The sequence below is a fragment of the Artemia sp. Qi Xiang Cuo genome, unplaced genomic scaffold (genome assembly GCF_049724085.1).
Source record: "Artemia sp. Qi Xiang Cuo unplaced genomic scaffold, ASM4972408v1 HiC_scaffold_3320, whole genome shotgun sequence".
Taxonomy (NCBI): Eukaryota; Metazoa; Arthropoda; class Branchiopoda; order Anostraca; family Artemiidae; genus Artemia; species Artemia sp. Qi Xiang Cuo.
Genome location: NW_028300712.1, coordinates 73,933 through 93,941, shown reverse-complemented (window position 1 = coordinate 93,941; position 20,009 = coordinate 73,933). Strand labels below are relative to the sequence as shown.

At 36.0% G+C, this 20,009-nt stretch overlaps 1 protein-coding gene across 1 annotated transcript in view; it reads right to left on the bottom strand.

The window, feature by feature from the left end:
• Nucleotides 1-5,569: 5,569 nt before the first annotated feature.
• LOC148938414 (eukaryotic translation initiation factor 2 subunit 1-like) overlaps nt 5,570-20,009 on the bottom strand; it is a 74,636-nt gene continuing 60,196 nt past the window's right edge. The window contains exons 6-7 of the mRNA XM_089107810.1: nt 13,436-13,551; nt 5,570-5,845 (exon numbers count right to left, since the gene is read on the bottom strand). Of these exons, the coding sequence (XP_088963936.1) occupies nt 5,702-5,845; nt 13,436-13,551 (260 nt within the window). The 3' untranslated portion in view covers nt 5,570-5,701. The remainder of the gene's footprint in view (nt 5,846-13,435; nt 13,552-20,009) is intronic.

The window sequence follows — 20,009 nt, the reverse complement described above, 5'->3', positions numbered from 1 at the left end:
TATTGTCGTAGAAACTTCAAAAAAGGCTCATTCGAGTGGAAATTGAAAGGTCTAGTACCCTTTTACATCGTCGAAAGCGATTGGAGGGCAACTAACACCCCTCTCACGCCTACCTTTTCCCGAAACACATCCAATCAACATTTTGAGATAGCCATTTTGTTCAACGTAGTTTTAAGTTCTGAAATTCGGTCTTAAGTTATGCCCTGGGGGCACATAAGGTTCCTATAGAACGCATTGTCGTAGAAACTTCAAAAAATGGCTCATTCGATTGGAAATTAAAATGGCTAGTGTCCTTCTTAATAGTAGAAAGTGATTGAAAGGCAACTAACACCCCTTCCATGCCCGCCAAGTCCCCAAACACATCCAATCAAAATTTTGAGATAGCCATTTTGTTCCACGCAGTTTAAAGTTCAGGAAATTATACCTTTGAGCAGGACACTCCCCTCAAAGTCTTCTGGGAAAGGGTTATAAGTTATGCCCTGGGGGCATTTAAGTTTTTATTGAAATCTTTGTCATATAAACTTGAAAAAGGGCTCATTCGATGTGATATTCAAAGGGCTAATGCCCTTTTTAACAGTCGAAAGTGATTTGAGGGCAATTAGCCCCCTCTCACGCCCACCTTTTCCCCTAAATAAAACACAAAAATTTTTTATATAGCCATTTTTTTAAACTTTGTTTAAATTTTTGTAAATTTGGTATTTAAGGTTTAAAACCGCTCCCCCCCCCCCCGCAGCTTTCACGGCAAGGGTTGTAAGTTATGCCGTGGGGGCATATAATGTTTTTTATAGAAAGCGATGTTGTAGAAACTTCAAAAAGGGCTCATTCAATTGGAAATTCTGAGATAGCCATTTTGTTCAATGTAGTTTTAAGTTCTGAAAATTCGGTCTTTGAGGATGACGACCCACCCACAGCCCTCAGGGCAAGGGTTGTAAGTTGTGCCCTGGGGGGCATATAAGGTTTTTACAGAACGCAAGATCGTAGAAACTTCAAAAAGGGCTCATTCGATTGGAAATTGAAATGACTAGTGCCCTTTTTAATAGTCGAAAGTGATTGGAAGGCAACTAACACCCCTTCCACGCCCACCATGTCCCCAAACACATCCATAAGTTATTCCCTGGGGGCATATAAGTTTTTATTGAAACCTTTGTCATAGAAACTTGAAAAACGGCTCATTTGGTTGGATATTCAAAGGGCTAGTGCCCTTTTTAATAGTCAAAAGGGATTTGAGGGCAATTAACCCCCTCTCTCGCCCAGCTTTTCCCCAAACAAGGGTTGTAAGTTATGCCCTGGGGGCATATAAGGATTATATAGAAAGGTGTTGTAGAAACTTCAAAAAGGGCTTATTTGATTGGAAATGGGAAATCCCCATCTTAATAGTCGAAAGTGAGTGGAGAGTAATTAATCCCTCTCTCACGACCCCATTTTCCCAAGAACATTCAATCGAAGTTTAGAGATAGTCATTTTGTTCAACAAAGTTGAAAGTTATGGAAATTATGTACTTAACGATGACAAACCTCCCAGAGCCCCCAGGGCAAAGGTTGTAAGTTATGCCCTTGGGGCATATAAGGTTTTTATAGATGGACTTGTCGTAAAAACTTCAAAAGGGGCTCATTTGATTGAAAATTGAGAGGGCTAGTGCCCTTTTTAAAAGTCGAAACCACTAATCCCAAGGCCTGAACATAATTTGAACTTTACTGAAAAAAAAATATAAATGTTTTCACTTTTATAACTTTAATAAATCAAATAATATTAACATTTTGATTACTAAATATCAGTATATGCATATTAAACTGACAATGCACATACATTTGTATTTTTTTCAGTAAAGTGCAAATTATATTCTGGCCTTGGGAAGGCATAGGGGTTTTGAGCCCAACTTATGTTAATTTCTGCTCGTTTTTAGTTTGACTCGGTTATTTATTGTAATTTTTGTTCGTTTTGAGTTTCATTTATTTATCGATGCGGATTTGTGGTAGTTTCACGCTTGGTAGATTATTTGATTTTATGTTTGCTCATTTTTGTTTAACGGAGTTCTTTACTTTTCTTTGAAAAACTTATTTTGTGAAAAATTTTTTTTTAGTTAATACCATACAAGGATAAAACCTTTACTAAAGCTCTTCTATCAACAGAATCGAACGCTTGCTCATAATCTATAAAACTGAGGACCAAAGGTGTTTGACAAATCAGGCCCTTCTCAATCATTCGCCTAAGAGTGAAAATTTGGTCGACACATTTTCTACCTTTACTAAAACCGCACTGTTCTTCTCTTAAAACTTTGTCTACGGCATCTCTCAGCCTAAAAAGTATCATATTACTAAGTAATTTACCACCTACAGAGACCAGACTAATGCCAGCTATCACACAATGGTGTAAGAGGACTGTTTCATGCTTGGTTTGATTCCTATTTGTTAGGTAGAACTATCTCCGTAGATTTTTTTTTCCCTACTTTTCGTCTGAAGCTGAGTTTGGTGTTCCTCAAGGCTGTGTTCTTGGACCTTTTCTGTTTTGATTTATGTTAATAACCTTATAGTTGTGGTTAAGAAACAAAAACCAACAATATGCTGTCGCCTATGTCATCCTGAATCTTTCAATGCTAAAAAAAATCCATCGTTTTCGCAGGATTTTTGATGAAGCTAAAACACATTTTTCCTGGGTCAGTTTTAAAAATTCTGTTCCGTTGCTTAGTTCAGTCCTACGTCTCTTATTGCCCAACAATATGGATGTATACTATCGCTTCTTTTTTGAAACCACTTTCTAAGTGGTTTCAAAAAAGTCTTTCACTTTCCATCAACTTCATGGTGATGTTCCCACAGCCCTTCAAACTACTCCTTCTTTCGTCACTGATAGGTCTACGCATCATCTTCGCAATTCAAGGAATATTTACATTTTATTTACTCCATCGGTGAGGTCTGACTTTAATCCATTAACCACTTGTCATATCGTTTGGAAAAAAAAAATATAATTAGAAAACATTACATTTTTATCGGAAGTGACAAAAATTAACTTGAATGAAACGGTCTTAATAATTAGTTAATTCTTATTAACTGTTTTTAGAATCTGTTAGGGCATAACTGTTATTAGAATCTGTTTTATTTATGCTGCTTTAATGCAGAGCTATCCCCCCTCCCCTTCTAAAAAACAACGAATTTTTACTAAAGTCGTATATATCTGAAAATAGCAAAGAAATTCATGCCAGGGCCCGAATTCACTTTAATTTCATGATTACAGCAATAGCTGTAACTTAGTACAGAGGAAATCACGACCCACAGTAAATAAAAACTTAAAAAACCTTAGAAATAAAAACTGTCTAGTAAGAAAATTTTCTGGCAATGCTGATTCAGAAATCATAGCTACTGTTTTGGTTCTTTCCTTAATAGTAAAATCTTAATAGTAAAAGTTTATTGCAGAAAAAACTTAAGGGATTTTGAAAAAGAGCTAGAAACGCTGATAAGCCTCTTTTTATTTATTCAGCACTAACGGCGTAAAAGACCATCGTTGTCCATCATAGAGAGCTGTTTCAGAGGTCATTTGAAATCTGATGCTCAGATTTACGTAGTTTTCATAACTTCGTTATGACTACGCCATCATATAATGCTGGGCGGGATGCAATAAAAAGCTGGAATGCAATTAAATGGGGGCGATTATCATATTTGGAAAGAACATGTTAGGTAAATCGAAGGGTATGTTTATCCTTCAACTAGAAAATTAATTAAAAACTTCGACAAATCCGTTTACAAAAAAGAATTTAAAAAACATCAAAAATCTGTTTATATGCATTTTGTTACGTTTTCACGACTCGGATAAAACTTCCGGGGGCCAAAACCGTACCCCCCCCCTGTTTACGGGCTTGGATTCTATACCAAGGTTCATTCCTTAACAGACAGAGCATCTTCAAGTTTTGTTGGTTTTCACTCAGCGTCGGATTCTCGGAACATCAAAGGTCGTCATGCATGCCATTCACTGAACACCGCAATAACGATTGGTTAAATAGGAATTAGCCTCCACCCTGCAGTTTTGATAGTAGCTAAAGATGTGAACCCTTGCCCAGAGGGCTAAAGGGAGGGGAGCATTTGATTCTCAAAGACATAATTTCTGGACCTTTCAACTACGTTAAACAAAATGTCGATCTAAAAATTATGATTAGATGTGTTTGGAGAAATGATTGGAATAGGGGGGGGGCTGGTTGATTTCTAATTACTTTTGACTGTTAAAAAGCTCTCTATAGCTTCTGATTACCAATCCAATGAGCCCCCTTCGAGGTTTATACGACCACCCTTTTTATAAAAACATTATATAATTATGCCCAGGGCATAACTTACAACTCTTGCCCTGAAGGTTGGGAGAGGGGCGGTCGTCCTAAGTCAAAATTTCCGGACCTTTAAACTACGCTGAACAAAATGGTTGTCTCAAAATTTTGTTTGGATATGTTTGGGGAAATGATTAACGTGGGGGATTGGCGCTGGTTGTGCTCCAATAATTTCCAATCGAATGAGCTCTTTTTGAAGCTTCTACGAACTTCTTTCTATAAGAAGTGCCCTGGTAAAAAAAAAAAAATAATAATAAAAAAATAATACATTGTGCCCACATTGTTCTTTACTTAGGCAGCGCATTGCCTAAGAAATTTTTATTTTGTGATTTTTATTATACAGCTTTGGAAATCAGGTGAGCCCCCCCCCCCCTCTAAAAATCAGCTTAAGGACGCCCATGGGACCCTCTATATATAAATATCCCTGAACCTATCCTCCTGATTGGTTTTTCTTTTTTTATGTCAACGGTATTTTAACCAAAGATGGTGAAGTGATAATGCATATTTATTACGCCTTCGGATAATTCTTCTTACCAATTACCAAGAAACCGAATTAATTGAGCTACGTCTTATACCCTTCATATAGAGGTAAAGTAATAGGATGGGGCGACTTTATTTACTCCTTGAAAAGTGCCTCGGATTACCTGCATCTCAGTACTGTAGTTCTAGAAAGATGTTAATGCTTGAAGAAGTACAGACAGCAAACTGGTTACTCGTAGAACAGCTTCGTATACACTTCCTATTGGACGTCTATTGGCTGTCTCCCAATGAACGTCTTCTCACGTCTTCCTATTGGACATCTTCCCATTGGCTGTCTCCCAATGGACGTCTTCTCACGTCTTCCTATTGGACGTCTTCCCATTGACTGTCTCCCAATGGACGTCTTGTTATTGGACATCTTCCCATTGGCTGTCTCCCAATGGACATCTTCTCACGTCTTCTATTGGACGTCTTTCCATTGGCTGTCTCCCAATGGACGTTTTCTCACGTCTTCTTATTTGACGTCCTCCCATTGGCTGCCTCCCAATGGACGTCTTCTCACGTCTTCCAATTGGACGTCTTCTCACGTCTTCCAAATGTCTTCCCATTAGCTTTCTCCCAATGGACGTCTTCTCACGGAACACATTTGTTGATACCTTCAAGAGCAACTAAATAGACGTAACATATAAAACAAACCTAGGCTAAAAAAGGAATTCAATAGCGGGATATCAGGCCCCAAGTTTTAGCAGCCTAGCGTCCTCAAACATGTCAAAACATTCCATGTCACAATCCTAGTTTTAAAAAATGGAAAAAAAACAAGAAAGTTTTAAAACATATAACATTCTATTCCTCTTCTTCCGATTCTTCTTGGACTCCGTTTTCTTCATCTTCTTCGTCACTGCCCTCTTCGGATTCTTATTCTTCACTATAATTACTAAAAACTTTTCGAATTTGCTGCTTAGCCAAGTCCCTGCTCAGCCATCTCAGCCAAAAATAGGAAAAAGGCAATTCCATCGGTCGAGCGTGTTCGGCTTCGTCTTCTTTTGTGACGACTTTTGGCTATAAAAGCAAAACAAAAAATGACACTAGTGTAACATAGCTGACTCGATTTAAAATCATTTAAAGCTAGGCTGCAACTGAAGTCTAGTTCCATTTAAGCAACGAGAATTCAGCCAGAACACAACTCATAAAAGTCGTCTAGAGAACGAATATTTGGGTGGCTTCAGTTTCTAATAAAAATCCAAAAGTTGTTTTTCCCGTCAAAGAAATTTTGCTTAAAATAAACAAAAACTTCCTGTTTTTCCATTGGTCAAATACAATTCAATAAATCAATGAATTATCAATAAAGCATATCATTGATATTAAAACACTATTACACACGTAAAACGGTTACTCGGCCGTAGAAGCTTGGCTTGTTGTGGGCCATAAACAATACGCTAAATCACACAATACATATAAAGTAAAGATAAAGGAGAATAAACGCTAGAATACAGTAAAATAAAAACTTAAAAAAACAGGTATTAATAATAATGATAGCGATAAACAGAAAAAAAGAAAGTAGAGAAAACAGGAGAGACCAAGTTTGCATTACAACATGAAAAAAAAGAGAAAAGAGAGAGAAAAGAAGAACAGTTAAAAAAGCTGCTGAAAATAATTTTAAAAGAAGAGGAGGGAGATATATCAGTTGGGATAGGATTAAAAAAAGGAGAAAAAATAGGAAAAGAGAAAAATAAACAAAGGAGGGAGAAAAATCACTAGACTGGAAAGACCGTCCGAGAAACTGTCTTCACGGAGAGATAGCGGGAGATCAGAAAGGATGGAACGCACTTTCAAAAATGAAAGCAAAAAGCGACATTAAAACACACACAAAAAAATGGAAACCATCCAGCACAAAAGGGGGATGAAGCTACCGCTCCCCTCAGTCCCCCAGGTCTTCACGCTATAGATCAACCATAGCTTATCTGGAAGTCTTTTATAGCATAAAAAATTTAGCCAGCTATTAAAGCAAGAGATTTTCATTTGCTGATCATTGTCTTTCAAAACACTTAAACCATAAAATTCTTTTGTTTAAAGCAAACGTTTTCTTTTGTTTAAAGTAAACTATATTAAATTCTATTTATATTAAATTATATTAAATTATATTATTATTATATTATATTATATTATATATTAAATTATATTTAAATTCTATTGTTTAAAGCAAAAGTGAATAAACAAATGCATCATTCTCGAGGCGCTGATCTTTTTTTTATGACGTTGCTGTTATGTGAGAGAATTCATTCTTAAGGTATTTGGGTGAAAATTCAGATTTTAGAGCCGTGAATCCCAAAATGGGGCCACACTAGCCACAGGCCACACCAGCGGGGCACGGCAATGTTTTGGTGGGTCATGGGTAGGGCGTGCATCCTTTGGCTGACTCTACTTTAGAGCCTCAATTTAAAAAAAAAAATCATGTGAATGACATCACATTCATATGCATTTAAAAGATAAATGATAGTGTTGCAATAACGTTATCATAGGGCAGAGCGATCGCGCTGCCTTAGTAAAGAACGATGTTGGCACAATGTAATCTTTTTTTCTTTTTTTTTCATACCAGGGTACTTCGTATCGAAAGAGTGGTCGTAGAAACTTCGAAAAGGGCTCATTCGATTGGAAATTGGACGGGCTAGTGCCCTTTTTAACAGTCGAAAGTGATTGGAGGGCAACTAGCCCCCCCCCCCCTACGCCCATCATTTCCCCAAAAATATCCAATCAGAATTTTGAGATAGCCATTTTGTTCAGCGTAGTTGATTTCCAGATAAAAATATGCTTTTGAGCATGACATTCCCCCACAACCCTCAGGGTAACGGTTTTAAGTTATGCCCTAGGGGCATATGAGAACGATGTTGGCACAATGTATTATTTATTAATTTTTTTCCTTTAGAGCAGGTCACTTAGTATCGAAGAAGATGTAGTAGAATCTTCGAAAAGGGCTCATTCAATTGGAAATTGGAGTGGTTTGTGCCCTCTTTAATAGTCAAAAGTGATTAGAAGGCAACTAACACTTCCACGCCCACCATTTCCCGAAACACAACAAATCAAAATTTTGAGATAGCCATTTTTTTCAGCGTAGTTGATTTCCAGATAGAAATTATGTTTATGAGGAGCTCACTCCCCCACAGCCCTCAGGGCAAGGGTTGTAAGTTACGCCCAGGGGGCATATAAGGTTTTTGTGTAGAAGGCGTTGTCGTAGAAACTTCAAAAAGGGCTCATTCGATTGGAAATTCTAAGGGCTAGTGCCCTTTTTAATAGTCGAAAGTGATTGGAGGGCAAGTAACCCCACTCTCACGCCCACCTTTTCCCGAAAAACATCTAATCAAAAGTTTAAGATAGCAATTTTGTTCAATGCAGCTTACAATTCAGGATATACTATATTCGAGGAGGATAACCCTCTCACAGCTTTTGGAGTAAAGGTTGTAAATCACTCCCTGAGATGCTTTACGGTTTTTATAAATTTTGTTGTCATAGAAACTTCAAAAACAACTCAATCGATCGGAAATTTAAACGGATTGTGACCTTTTAAATAGGCGAGAGTGATTGGAGAGCAAATAACACCCCTACCAAGCCCACCATGTCCCCAAACACATCCAATACAAATTTTGAAATAGCCATTTTGTTCCACGCAGTTCAAAGTTCATTAAATTATACCTTTGAGCAAGACACTCCCCCACAGTCTTCAGGGCAAGGGTTATAAGTTATGCCCTGGGGGCATATAAAGTTTTTATTGAAATCTTTGTCGTAGAAACTTGAAAAAGGGTTCATTCGATTGAAAATTCAAAGGGCTAGAGCTGTTTTTAATAGTCGGGGCAACTAACCCCCCTCTCACGCCCACTTTTTCCCCAAACACATCCAACCAAAATTTTTAGATAGCCATTTTATTCAACGTAGTAGAAAGTTCTGGAAATTAGGCCTTTAAGAATGAACCCCCCCCCCCAGCACTCAGGACAAGAGTTGTAACTTATGGCCTGGGGGCATATAAGATTTTTATTAAAAGTTTTGTCGTAGAAACTTCAAAAGAACTCATTTGATTGGAAATTGAATGGGCTAGTGCCGTTCTTAATAGTTGAAAGTGATTGGAGAGCGACTACCGCCCCTCCCACACCCACCTGTTCCCCAAACACATCCACTCAAAATTTTGACATAGCCATTTTGTTTAACGTAGTTGAAAGTTCTGGAAAATAGATCTTAGAGGATGACAACCACCCTAACAGCCCTTAGGATAAGGGTTGTAATTTATGCCCTGGGGGCATATAAGGTGTCTATAGAAAGTCTTGTCGTTTAAAAAAGGACTCATTCGATTGGAAATCGAAAGGCCTAGTGCCCTTTTTAATAGTCGAAAGTATTTGGAAGGCTTGACATTTTTATAGTAAAGATCGATGTGGGTATAATGTATTATTTTTTTTTTTCTTGTTGTTGTTTAGACCAGGGCACTTCGTATCGAAGGAGTTGTCGTGAGAACTTCGACAAGGGCTCATTCGATTGAAAATAGAAAGGGCAAATGCCCTTTTTAATTGTCGAAGGTGATTGGAGGGCAACTAATCCCCCTCCCACGCCCACCCTCCCATTTGCCCCTTATGTTTAAAAACTAAATATTGCCTAAAGATTAAATCAAAACGCACTGTATTAATGCTAATTCCCAATAAGGCATCTCAGCAGTATCCCAAGAACGACTGAGGGTATTATGTTAGCCCCCAAATTTTTGGGGGCTACTTCTGCTCTTAAAATTTAACCAAATCAAAATAGCGTAATTGTATCCAAGCTATCAAAGAAAGTAAACAGATTTTTTTGCTAATGGTATCAAGTTTTCTATTTCTGGTCAACTAGAGGAGGTATAAAACTAAATTAAACATTACTATTTGTTTCCAGATTTTTAAAAGGGTGTATGTTATTAAAAATTGCTGAAAAATTTTCTCCAGCATACAAATAGCAGGCCAAACTATAAAGTCTTAAAAAAAAAGATTTAAAGTATTATTTTCTTTTTCCCTGAAAAGACTGTCAATATAAAACGAACAGAAATTAATTAAAAAAACTTTTTCCACAAAATAGGTTTTTCAAAAAAAAGTAAAGAACTCCATTAACAAAAAATGAGTAAAAATAAAATCAAATAATCTAATCGTCAAACTACCACAAATCAGCATCGATAAATAAACAAAACCCAAAACGAACAGAAATTACAATAAACAACCGAGTCAAACTCAAAACGATCGATAAATAAACAAAACCCAAAACGAACAGAAATTACAATAAACAACCGAGTCAAACTCAAAACGAGCAGATTTTAACATAAGTTGGGATCAAAACCCCATGCCTCCCCAAGGCCAGAACAAAATTTGCACTTTACTGAAAAAAAAAATACAAATGAATGTGCATTTTCAGTTTAATACACATATACTGATATTTAGTAATCAAAATGTTACTATTATTTGATTTATTAAAGTTATAAAAGTAAAAACATTTATATTTTTTTTATAAACATATATTTTTTTTATGAAACATTTATATATTTCACTTTTTAGGGAACTTTTCCTTTTTTTCCCCAAAATTAAGTAAAATTATGGTAAACGCAGGTAATCTAATAGCTCTTGATGACTGTTTTAAACATAATAAGTTTTGCATATTCGGAATCAGAATAAATAGCCAATTATTTTGACATGTTCATTATTAAAAAATTTCCGCCTGTTGACAGGGATCACTCTTTACATACAATCTGTTATTACGAATTATTTGATGTAACAACAATCCAGTTGCGACATTTTGGAAAGAACGCATGTAATGCTAAAATTTTCCCCATTTCGATTGCAATCCCAATCATTTTTGGTTTAAATACATACCTGTACAGAAAGACTTTCTGTACAGGTCTAGGAACGAATCAGAAAAAGGAAAAGAACCCAAACAATTGTTCAATATAACCCCCCATAACTGCGCTTACAACCCCCAAGTAAACTACTTAAGTATACTTGTAAAGGAGTTGAACACTAAGCATGACATTGAGTATAGTGTGGTTTAGGATATAGCATATAAGTATAGGATAGGATATATACTTATATGCTAGGATAAATAAGTATATGTTAACGTGAATGTCAAAATCTGACTAATGTCGACATTCACCGCTGAATGTCCGAAATTCCTTTATCTCTGCTTGGATTCAATTAGCTTTGCGAGTCAGCTTTTTCAGTTTTAGGCAAGCTATGATGGTAAAAGTTCAAGTTAGGTTAGTTTAGGTGAAATTTGGTTATCAATATCAGAAATGGGCTAAAAACCTAATCTAACTTAAGATCCTAATCAAATCTAACCTAACCTGTCATCATCTAACCTTGCATTAAATTGCAACGTTGACTAAATCCAAGGAGAAAAAAAAATGTCCGACATACATTTTTTTTTCTCCTTGGATTTAGTCAACGTTGCAATTTATTTTATACGAGTCGGACACATCTTTCTTTTTTTTCTTGGGGGGGGGGGGTCTAACCGGGTAAACACCACGGACTCTGATAATTTGTTTTTCTAGGTCTGTTTTTTGTCTCTACAGTTCGTGGTAACGAACTGTAATTAAGGAGCACAGTTTATAGAATTAGCAGTATGATCATACCCTATCTCACCCATTATAAAAACCCGGACCAAGGTGCGAGTGCTCCAGAGAACGTTTTTGCAGTTAGAAACATAAGCGACATTAGATCTTTTCATGGGTAGACAAGTCAGATTTCTCTTAGACACGAAACAAGGGGAAACCCGCTATTACGAATAATGCACTTTGTAACCATTTCTCATTGATTGACGGTAACAGAGTAACCCTCTAATGTAGAAAGAAGTGGGAGGAGTTTTTTGTTCGTACCGAGAATGAAGACTAGAAATGATCTGCGATAAACTAACTGGATAATTCTATAAACTGTGGTAAGGAGCGACCCGGCTCAATAGTAACCGAAACTCTAAAAAACGGAATTTTGATATAAATACATCAAAAGAATCGGATTTTTATGCTGAATTGAAATATACATATTTCATCAAGTTTAGTCTTACCCATGAAAAGTTATGAGCCTGAAGAAATTTTTCTTATTTTCGAAAAAAGGGGTGGACGGCCCCTAAAAGTCACAGAACCTGCATGGAAACTGTATCATCAGATTCAATGTATCAGGAAACCCTTCGGTAGAGTTTTTTAGCTCCTATCTGCAAAAATGTGGAAGTATTTTTTCCAGAAGAAAGATCAGGGATGTGTGTTGTATTATTTTTTTTTTTTTTTTTATTTTTCCAAGAGTGATTGTGTCGACCCAGTGTTCGACCCATGAAAAATTCCTCCATGGAAAGATACTCCCACGTAACCCTCGGACCCCGACCGCCCCCCACCTCCACAAGAAAAAAAAACACCCTGAAAGCGTCTGTATACTTCCCAATAACCAATACTATATGTGAACAATGGGCAAAGTTCATAAACTTGCAGCCCTTCCCCCGGGGACTGTGGGGGATTAAGTTGTCCTCAAAGATATACTTATAGGATTTTTAACTATGCTGAATAAAATGGCTATCTAAAACTTTGTATCCGGTAACTTTGGGAAAAAAATAAGCATGGGAAGGAGTCTAGTTGCCCTCCAATTTTTTGGTTACTTAAAAAGGGTACTAGAATTTTTAATTTTCGTTCGAACGAGTCCTCTCGCGACATTCTAGGAGCACTGGGTCGATACGATCACTCTTGAAAAAAAAAAATCTTTTGCAGATAGGAGCTTGAAGCCTCTATAGTAGGATTTTCTGATACGCTGAATCTGATGGTGGTTTTCATTAAGATTCTAGGACTTTTAGGGGGTGTTTCCCACTTTTTTCGAAAATAAGACAAATTTTCTCAGGCTCGTACCATTTGACGGGTAAGACTAAACTTGACAAAATATATATATTTCAAATCAATATAAAAATCCGATTCTTTTGATGTATTTATTGATATCAAGTTTCCGTTTTTTAGAGTTTCGTCTACTATTGAACCGGGTCGCTCCTTACTTACAGTTCGTTACCACGAACTGTTTGACTATTTGTAACAGGACTATACAAACAGCTGTAGTATATAGCTATAGCTATTTCTAAAAGTTAAGAAAGAGAAATTTAAAGTAAATGCCAAAACTGCTAAGCGTCTTGAGACCAAAAACAGACCTAGAAAAACAAATTAGACCATTCAGAGTCCGTGGTGTTTACCCGGGCAGCCCCCCCCCCCAAAAAAAAAAGAAAAGAAAAAAAGATGTGTCCGACTCGTATAAAAGTAACAAAAATACATGTAAATAAATTGTTGTTGCCTTTTGTAAAGTTTTTTAGCCCCCCCCCCTTCCCCGGAATAATCCTGGATACGGCCCTGTTTGCATACGTTGTTTCACTTGAAATCATAGGCAGTGGAGGGGGCCTTAAAAACTAAAAAAAAAATTTTCTTCCCATCACCTTTCTGTGCGGGTAGGACTCCAAAAAGCAAATGATAAGCACCAGAAGAACTTGTTAAAGGCAGTAAGCCTTCCAAAAACTCCTGAAGACTTAAGCTTATCTATTAGTCTCGGGCGAGGTGAACTTCAAGTTTCTAGCCTCCTCTTCCCCTTTGCGGAACCAGTCACAGACAAAACACAATTAAATAGAAATAAAACTTACAGCTGACTTAATCCTAAGAGTCCCTCCTTCCTTTTCCGCTGCTTCTTCAATGGCTTTTAGCGCCAATGTCAATGCCTTCATGCCATCTTCTTTCTCTTGTGTATGAGTATTAATTACTAAAAGTAATGAATAAATTAAAAAGTAATAATAATTAAGTAATAAATAAATAAATAAATTATTTTTTTCGTCTTATTAATTAACTAATAATTTATTAATTATTTTCATTTATTAAATGCGTCCTCTATTTTATTTTAATGAAAATTTAATTTAAAAAACTACAAAATGATTATAACCATTAGATTTGAAATTTGTGGAGAGTGACAGAGGAAGTAAAAGAGGGAGATGGGAGGAGATGAGGAGGAAGGGAGAGAAAGATAAAATGGAGAAAGGAAAGTTTAGGCGAGAAATAGCAACAACATAAAATATAGACATAACTTTGCAGCAGAGCATGTGGGACAACAGGCTTAGAATAGAGAAGAACATAGCGTATCCATGGGGGATGGTTTGAAACCCTCCTCCCCGAAATCTTTGTTCGAATGGTAAAAGCGCAACAAAACTGAATATTTTTGATGCGTTTTTTTAAGTTTTTTATACCCCCCCCCACCCCGAAAAAATCCTTAATACGACTCTAGTGTATACTCTCTTTTGAGAATAGAAAACCAACTGACGACAGCAATCCAAAACGAAGAAACCATGTTGGTCTCTTGAACATATTTTTTTTAGTCACCAGTGATCACGTTCTAACATATTTGCTCAGATGAATCTCAGCACCTGGGATGTCTGACCAGCAGCAGGTTCTACTGGTCACACCTTCTACTGGTTTAAAGGTTGTATAATAAGAGAGGGAGAAGAAGGAGGAAGAAAGAGAAGAAGGAGGAAGGAAGAGAAGAAGGAGAAAGGAAAGTTTCGGCAAATATCAACAACATAAAATATAGATATAACTAGCAGCAGAGGGCGATGGACAAAAAACATAGCGTATACTAGTGGCAGTTCTAGCCTCTCTTGCACCCGGGGCAAAATATCCATTTAGTGACGGAATTATTTTCAATTTATTAATTAATATTTTTGATTAATTTTTCATTTATTATTTAATTAATTAATCATTATTTAACATTTATTTATTATTTTTTTATTAATTAATTAATAATTTATTAGATTCATTTATTAAATGCACCCTCAATTTTATTTTGATGAAAATTTAATTTCAAAAATTACAAAATGATTATAACCATTAACTTTGAAATTTTGCGCCCCTAAAACTTCTGCGCCCGGGACAAGTGCCCCTCTATCCCTCCCCTAAAACCACCTCAGATGTATACTCTCTTGGTATGGAAAACTAACTCAATTCAACTGTGTGATGAGAAATATTCGCTTCAGGTACCGGTTGTGTAGCCTCACACCTTTTCAGAGTTAAGGGTAGTGATTAATAGGGAGCTATAGATGTAAACAATTATAAATATAGATAATCAGACAGTTTGAAAGTTATTCAGACAAAAAATACAAAACAATAGAACAAAGAACTGCATATATACTGGGTATAATACTGGGTATATAAATACTGGGTATATAAATACTGGGTATATATACTGGGTATAACGTGTTTTTTTTCACTTCCTAATTTATTGTGATTATTTTTATATCCTAAATTAATCATTCGAGATTACAGAAGATTACACATTAGTCGGTAGATATTAACTTCAGCACACATATAATTCTGAAATCATAAAAGATAAATTTATATTTGCATGTATGCCCATTATTTTTTTCTTTTTTTTTTTAGTCTAGGGTGATTTAAAAATCAATAGTTTTATTTTATTTTTATTTATGACGGGAAAAGATTTTAAAGAAAAATTAACTGAAGAACATTTGAAAATTAAAAATAAAAAGAGCAACAACCTAATACGAGTGTGCCCCCCTTCGTGATTATAAATTATGCCAAAAGTAATAAAAGTGATGTAATGATGAAGGTAATGATAAAAATAAACAAATTAATAGAATAGATGAATAAAACGCTAAATAAAAAAAAACAGATAAATAAAAAAAAGTAAAAAACTCAGAATCGGATTTTTATACTGACTTTCAAATATATAAGTTTTATATAAGTTTCATATAAGTTTAGTTTTACCCATCCAAGGTTACGAGACTGAGAAAATTTGCTTGATTTTCAAAAAAAGGGTGAAGCATCCCCTGAAAGTTATAGAATTTTACTGAAAATCACACCATCAGATTCAGCGTATCAAATGACCCTACTGTAGACGTTTCAAGCTCCTATCCGCAAAAATGTGGAATTTTGTAATTTTTGTCAGAAGAAAGATCACGGATATGTGTTTATTTTTTTTTTTTTCAAGGATAACTGCACTGATACAGTTCGTCTAGAGCTTCAGGATAAGGCTGATTATAATGGAAATGTAAGGTTCAACTGCCATTTATAAGTGACTCAAAAATTAGAGGGCAACTAGGCCTCCTCCCTCGCCACTTTTTCCCAAAGCGCCCGATTAAAATTTTTAGATATCTATTTTGTTCAGCATAGTTGAAAGGCCCGATAACTATATTTTTTTGAAGATAACATGACCCCCCCCCCCCAAGCCCCGGGGGACAGATCTTTAAGTTATAAAACTTGCCCCTTTTATTTTTTTGTGGTTTGGGAAGTATTAATTGTTTTTTCGGGGGGTAATAATATTAAAAATTTACGGGTGGGGGGGGGGGGGATTTTACACGGGGAGAATTTAAAAAGTAAAGGAAAGAGTCCAGGGAGTGAACTTTTAAGGGGAAACTTTTCACTGGGGGAATTTGCAATAATTCCTGTACGAAATTTCTTTATATGTCTTGCTTTCTCTTTACCAATTCAATTTTACTCGTGGACATGTTAAGGATAATTGTCCGGGGTAATCTTCACCAGGCTTGAATTGTCCAGAATATATTTCCGTGGGGAGGGGTATTTTTCCGTGGAGGTGCAGCCAGATATCCTGGCGTTATTTAAAAAACTATCAGAAATTAAATAAAAAAAACAAGGTTTTTCAACTGAAAATAAGGAGCAACATTAAAACTTAAAAATAACAAAAATTATTACGTATATGGGGGGGGGTCCCCCTCCTAAACACATCGCTCTTTACGCTAAAGTTTAAATTTTGTCCCAACAAGTAAATTTTTTTAAAGTGTCGAAAACTTTAGCGTGAAGAGCGAGGTGTTGAGGACGGTGCAAAGCCCCTCATATACGTAATAATTTCTGTTTGTTTTAAGTTTTAATGTTCCTTCTTACTTTCAGTTTACAATTTTTATTTTTATTTATTACAGTAGCAAGGACAGTGAAAATGAATTCTGATGGTATAAGTCATGAATAAGTCTTAAATATCTACGACCGAAATTTTCAACTTGGAACTTTATTCTTTTTATATTTTTTGTTCGAGGGATTATTCTATCTACAGAGTTTCATGTTTTTGCTGTCTTTTCTTATAGTAAATATTTTTGTTGTATTTTCATTTTTTTATTGAATATATTTGTAGCTGTTTATTCTTTATTAAGTTGTGTATATTTTTTTCGTCATTGATACCGAATAAAGTCTTAAAGCACGTGTTTGGAGCCAAAGTAATGCTAAAATTGCAGTTATCACCTAGCTAAGTCTTACGTGACAAAACTTTGCAGTTTTGGCGAAATTCAGAGCCTCGTTTAATTTGACACTGTCTTATTAACAACAATATCAACAACATAGACTTACAAGTATTTTATTTGCATGCTTCTGTCAACATAGGAAGATAAAGACACTGTCATATCAACAGACACTGTCACTGTCAAAAAATTGTCTTATCAACAGCAATATCAAAAAGACAGACTAGTATTTTATTTACAGACTTCTGTCGACACAGTAATACAAATGGAGAGCATGCTTTTAGAGATAATTTTAGCAACCCATCATATAACGCACAATTTAACCGAATTTGGTTAAATTGCACTTCTTAGCACAGGTTAAATTGCACTTTTTTGCACTTCTTAGCACAGAACAAAGAATCTTTTTAATTCTAAATATCAAACGAATATTTTTCTTTAACTTTTGTCATATGGGCAATGTCCATAATTATATAACAAAATCATAGGCAGAATTTAGAATGTTTCTTTGATTTTAAAGTCAAGCAAAATATTCTAATGCAGTCACCATATTTGCCACGTTCTCCTGAGTTTCACTACTCCAAATAGGAAAATATTTAGAAAAAGATCGAATATTTCTGTTTTTTAAATGTAATTTTGACTTATTTTTTCCAGCAAATTTGGCAAATTTTTCCAGATTCAGTTTTAACTAGCCGACTCGGGCAGTTCTCCCAGCGGCAGATCAAAATATTGACAATTTCCTTTCAATATTTTTTTCTCCACTTCTTTCTTTCATATTATTCATATTCATTACCAACAGTAAGGTTATAAATCATTTTTTTTTCCAAGTACTTAAAAGCTAATATTTTTCAAACAAAAGTCGGACTTCTCTTCCACTACTAGAATAGTTTTTTTTGTTTTAGTAATGAATGAATGAATGATTTTTATTACCCATCTTTAACAATACAAAAAAAGTAAAAATGGAGTAGAGAGAAAATGAAAAGAAAACAACAACACATCAAACAAACGAGCAACTTAAATTAATACTTCAAAAACCAATGGCGAAACTATTTACATAAAAAGACAACCATTACACAGTACTAACTATAGCTTCAAACATACTATGCGTTGGGTCTAAAGATTTCAGGAACTTTTCCCTACTGGTCACGATCACGACGAAGGGGTCATCGAGTCCGTAACGTGATGAACTCGGGCGGTTTCTTTGCCCGGGGGGAAGGCTTAGCAGATATTTTGCAAAATTATAGAACACTGTACGGATTGTTTTTTTTTATCATCAACAGTGAACAAAGACCAGAAAGGTGACAAAGCTAAGACATGAGGGGTGGCAAAGGAATTGAAGATCCGTGCTAGAATGCGGCGGTTATATAGGCGTTTGCATGATAGAATCATCCCATACGCTTTTTGGACTTTCTGTTAGAGATCATTTATTAAACAGGACCGGGTAGCTTTAAGATTAGACCCAATTGGCAAACCAAGGTAAGTCATTGATGCTGCTGCAGTAACAGTATTACTACCTAGTGCAAATATGACAGGTGCCAACTCTTTCTTACGACAATTTTACGACCACCTCGATTTTGCTGGAGTTGAATTCTAGGCCTATGCTAGCATATTCATTAGACAAAACTCTGAAATTACTCTCTATGCCACTGACGGATCTACTCAGATTTAAAATGTCATCGGCATAATTAACAAGAGACAAATCAATTCCACGAAAAATAAAGCACGTTTTCACCGTCTTCTGAGCCTCGATGATACTGTTATTATAAAGAGATGGTGATGATGAAGCCCCTTGGCGAATGCCTTTTCGTACTGGTATGAGGAAATCAGATACAGTTGGGCTCTGGTTTTTTAGTACCCTTACTCTAACCTTCAACTTAAAATACATGTTCCTATAAGTAGCAATTATAGATCTGTCAAGACATCTCTTAAACGCAGAGACAAGCAGTTGTGCATGGATACCCGAATCAAAAGCCCCGCGGACGTCGTGGCCTGCAATTACCACGGTTTCACCTTTAGCATCTGCATCCAACAAAACATTAGACAATAGGCTATGCACGTACTCGCCGCTAATATTTCTCTTGAAACCGTACTGCGAGTCTGGCGTACTACAAACATACTTTATCTCCTCAATAACTAATAACTCTAACAATTTACAAAAAACAGGAGCAACGGTTATCGGGCGGTAAGAACAACATTCAGATGGGTCTTTACCTTTTTTGATGACAGGGGTGATTACACCGGTACAAAAAATATCTGGCACTAGACCACAACTAAAAATCATTTGGAACATAAGTGCTAGATGTACTATTAACAGTTCACTACCGAGAATCAGATGCATACCACAGATATTATCTACTCCTTTAAAGTACTTCTTTTTTAGTTTAAGGATAGCCGAACGAACATCCGACACACTCACTGAGTGGCCAAGATTCTAAACAGAGATCAAGATCTCTCTCAAACTTGCACTCCAATTCAGGATCAGGTGCAGCAAACTTGCTCGGAAAATAAGTATTTAATTCACTTTCACTAGGGATGGAGTCGTTACCTGGTGCTTTAGCATATCGATTCTTTTTGACGAACTTCCAAATTTTATTTGGATCGACTCGTAGCGACTCACTATTTTCATCAATCACACGTATTAGCCACTGGAAGGTGATCAGAAACACAAAAGCCGATATCTACCTCACAGTCACGGTGAGTCCTCAAGTCGGGAGAGCAGAGCAGAAAGTCGAGCGAGGACGTGGAACCGGAATTATGCACATACGTGACGTCTACTCTATTTCTCAGTACCCTATGAATTGGGCAGGCGTCGAGCAGGATTTGACCTCTCGGATCATTAGCATCAGAGAGGTTAGAGTTCATATCTCCGGCAATAATACATGAAAGTTTTCCCGCCGCGCATAATGTAGCAACAGCGGCTACTTTTCCACAAGCAATATTAAACTTATTGTCAGATTGAACATTCTTGTAG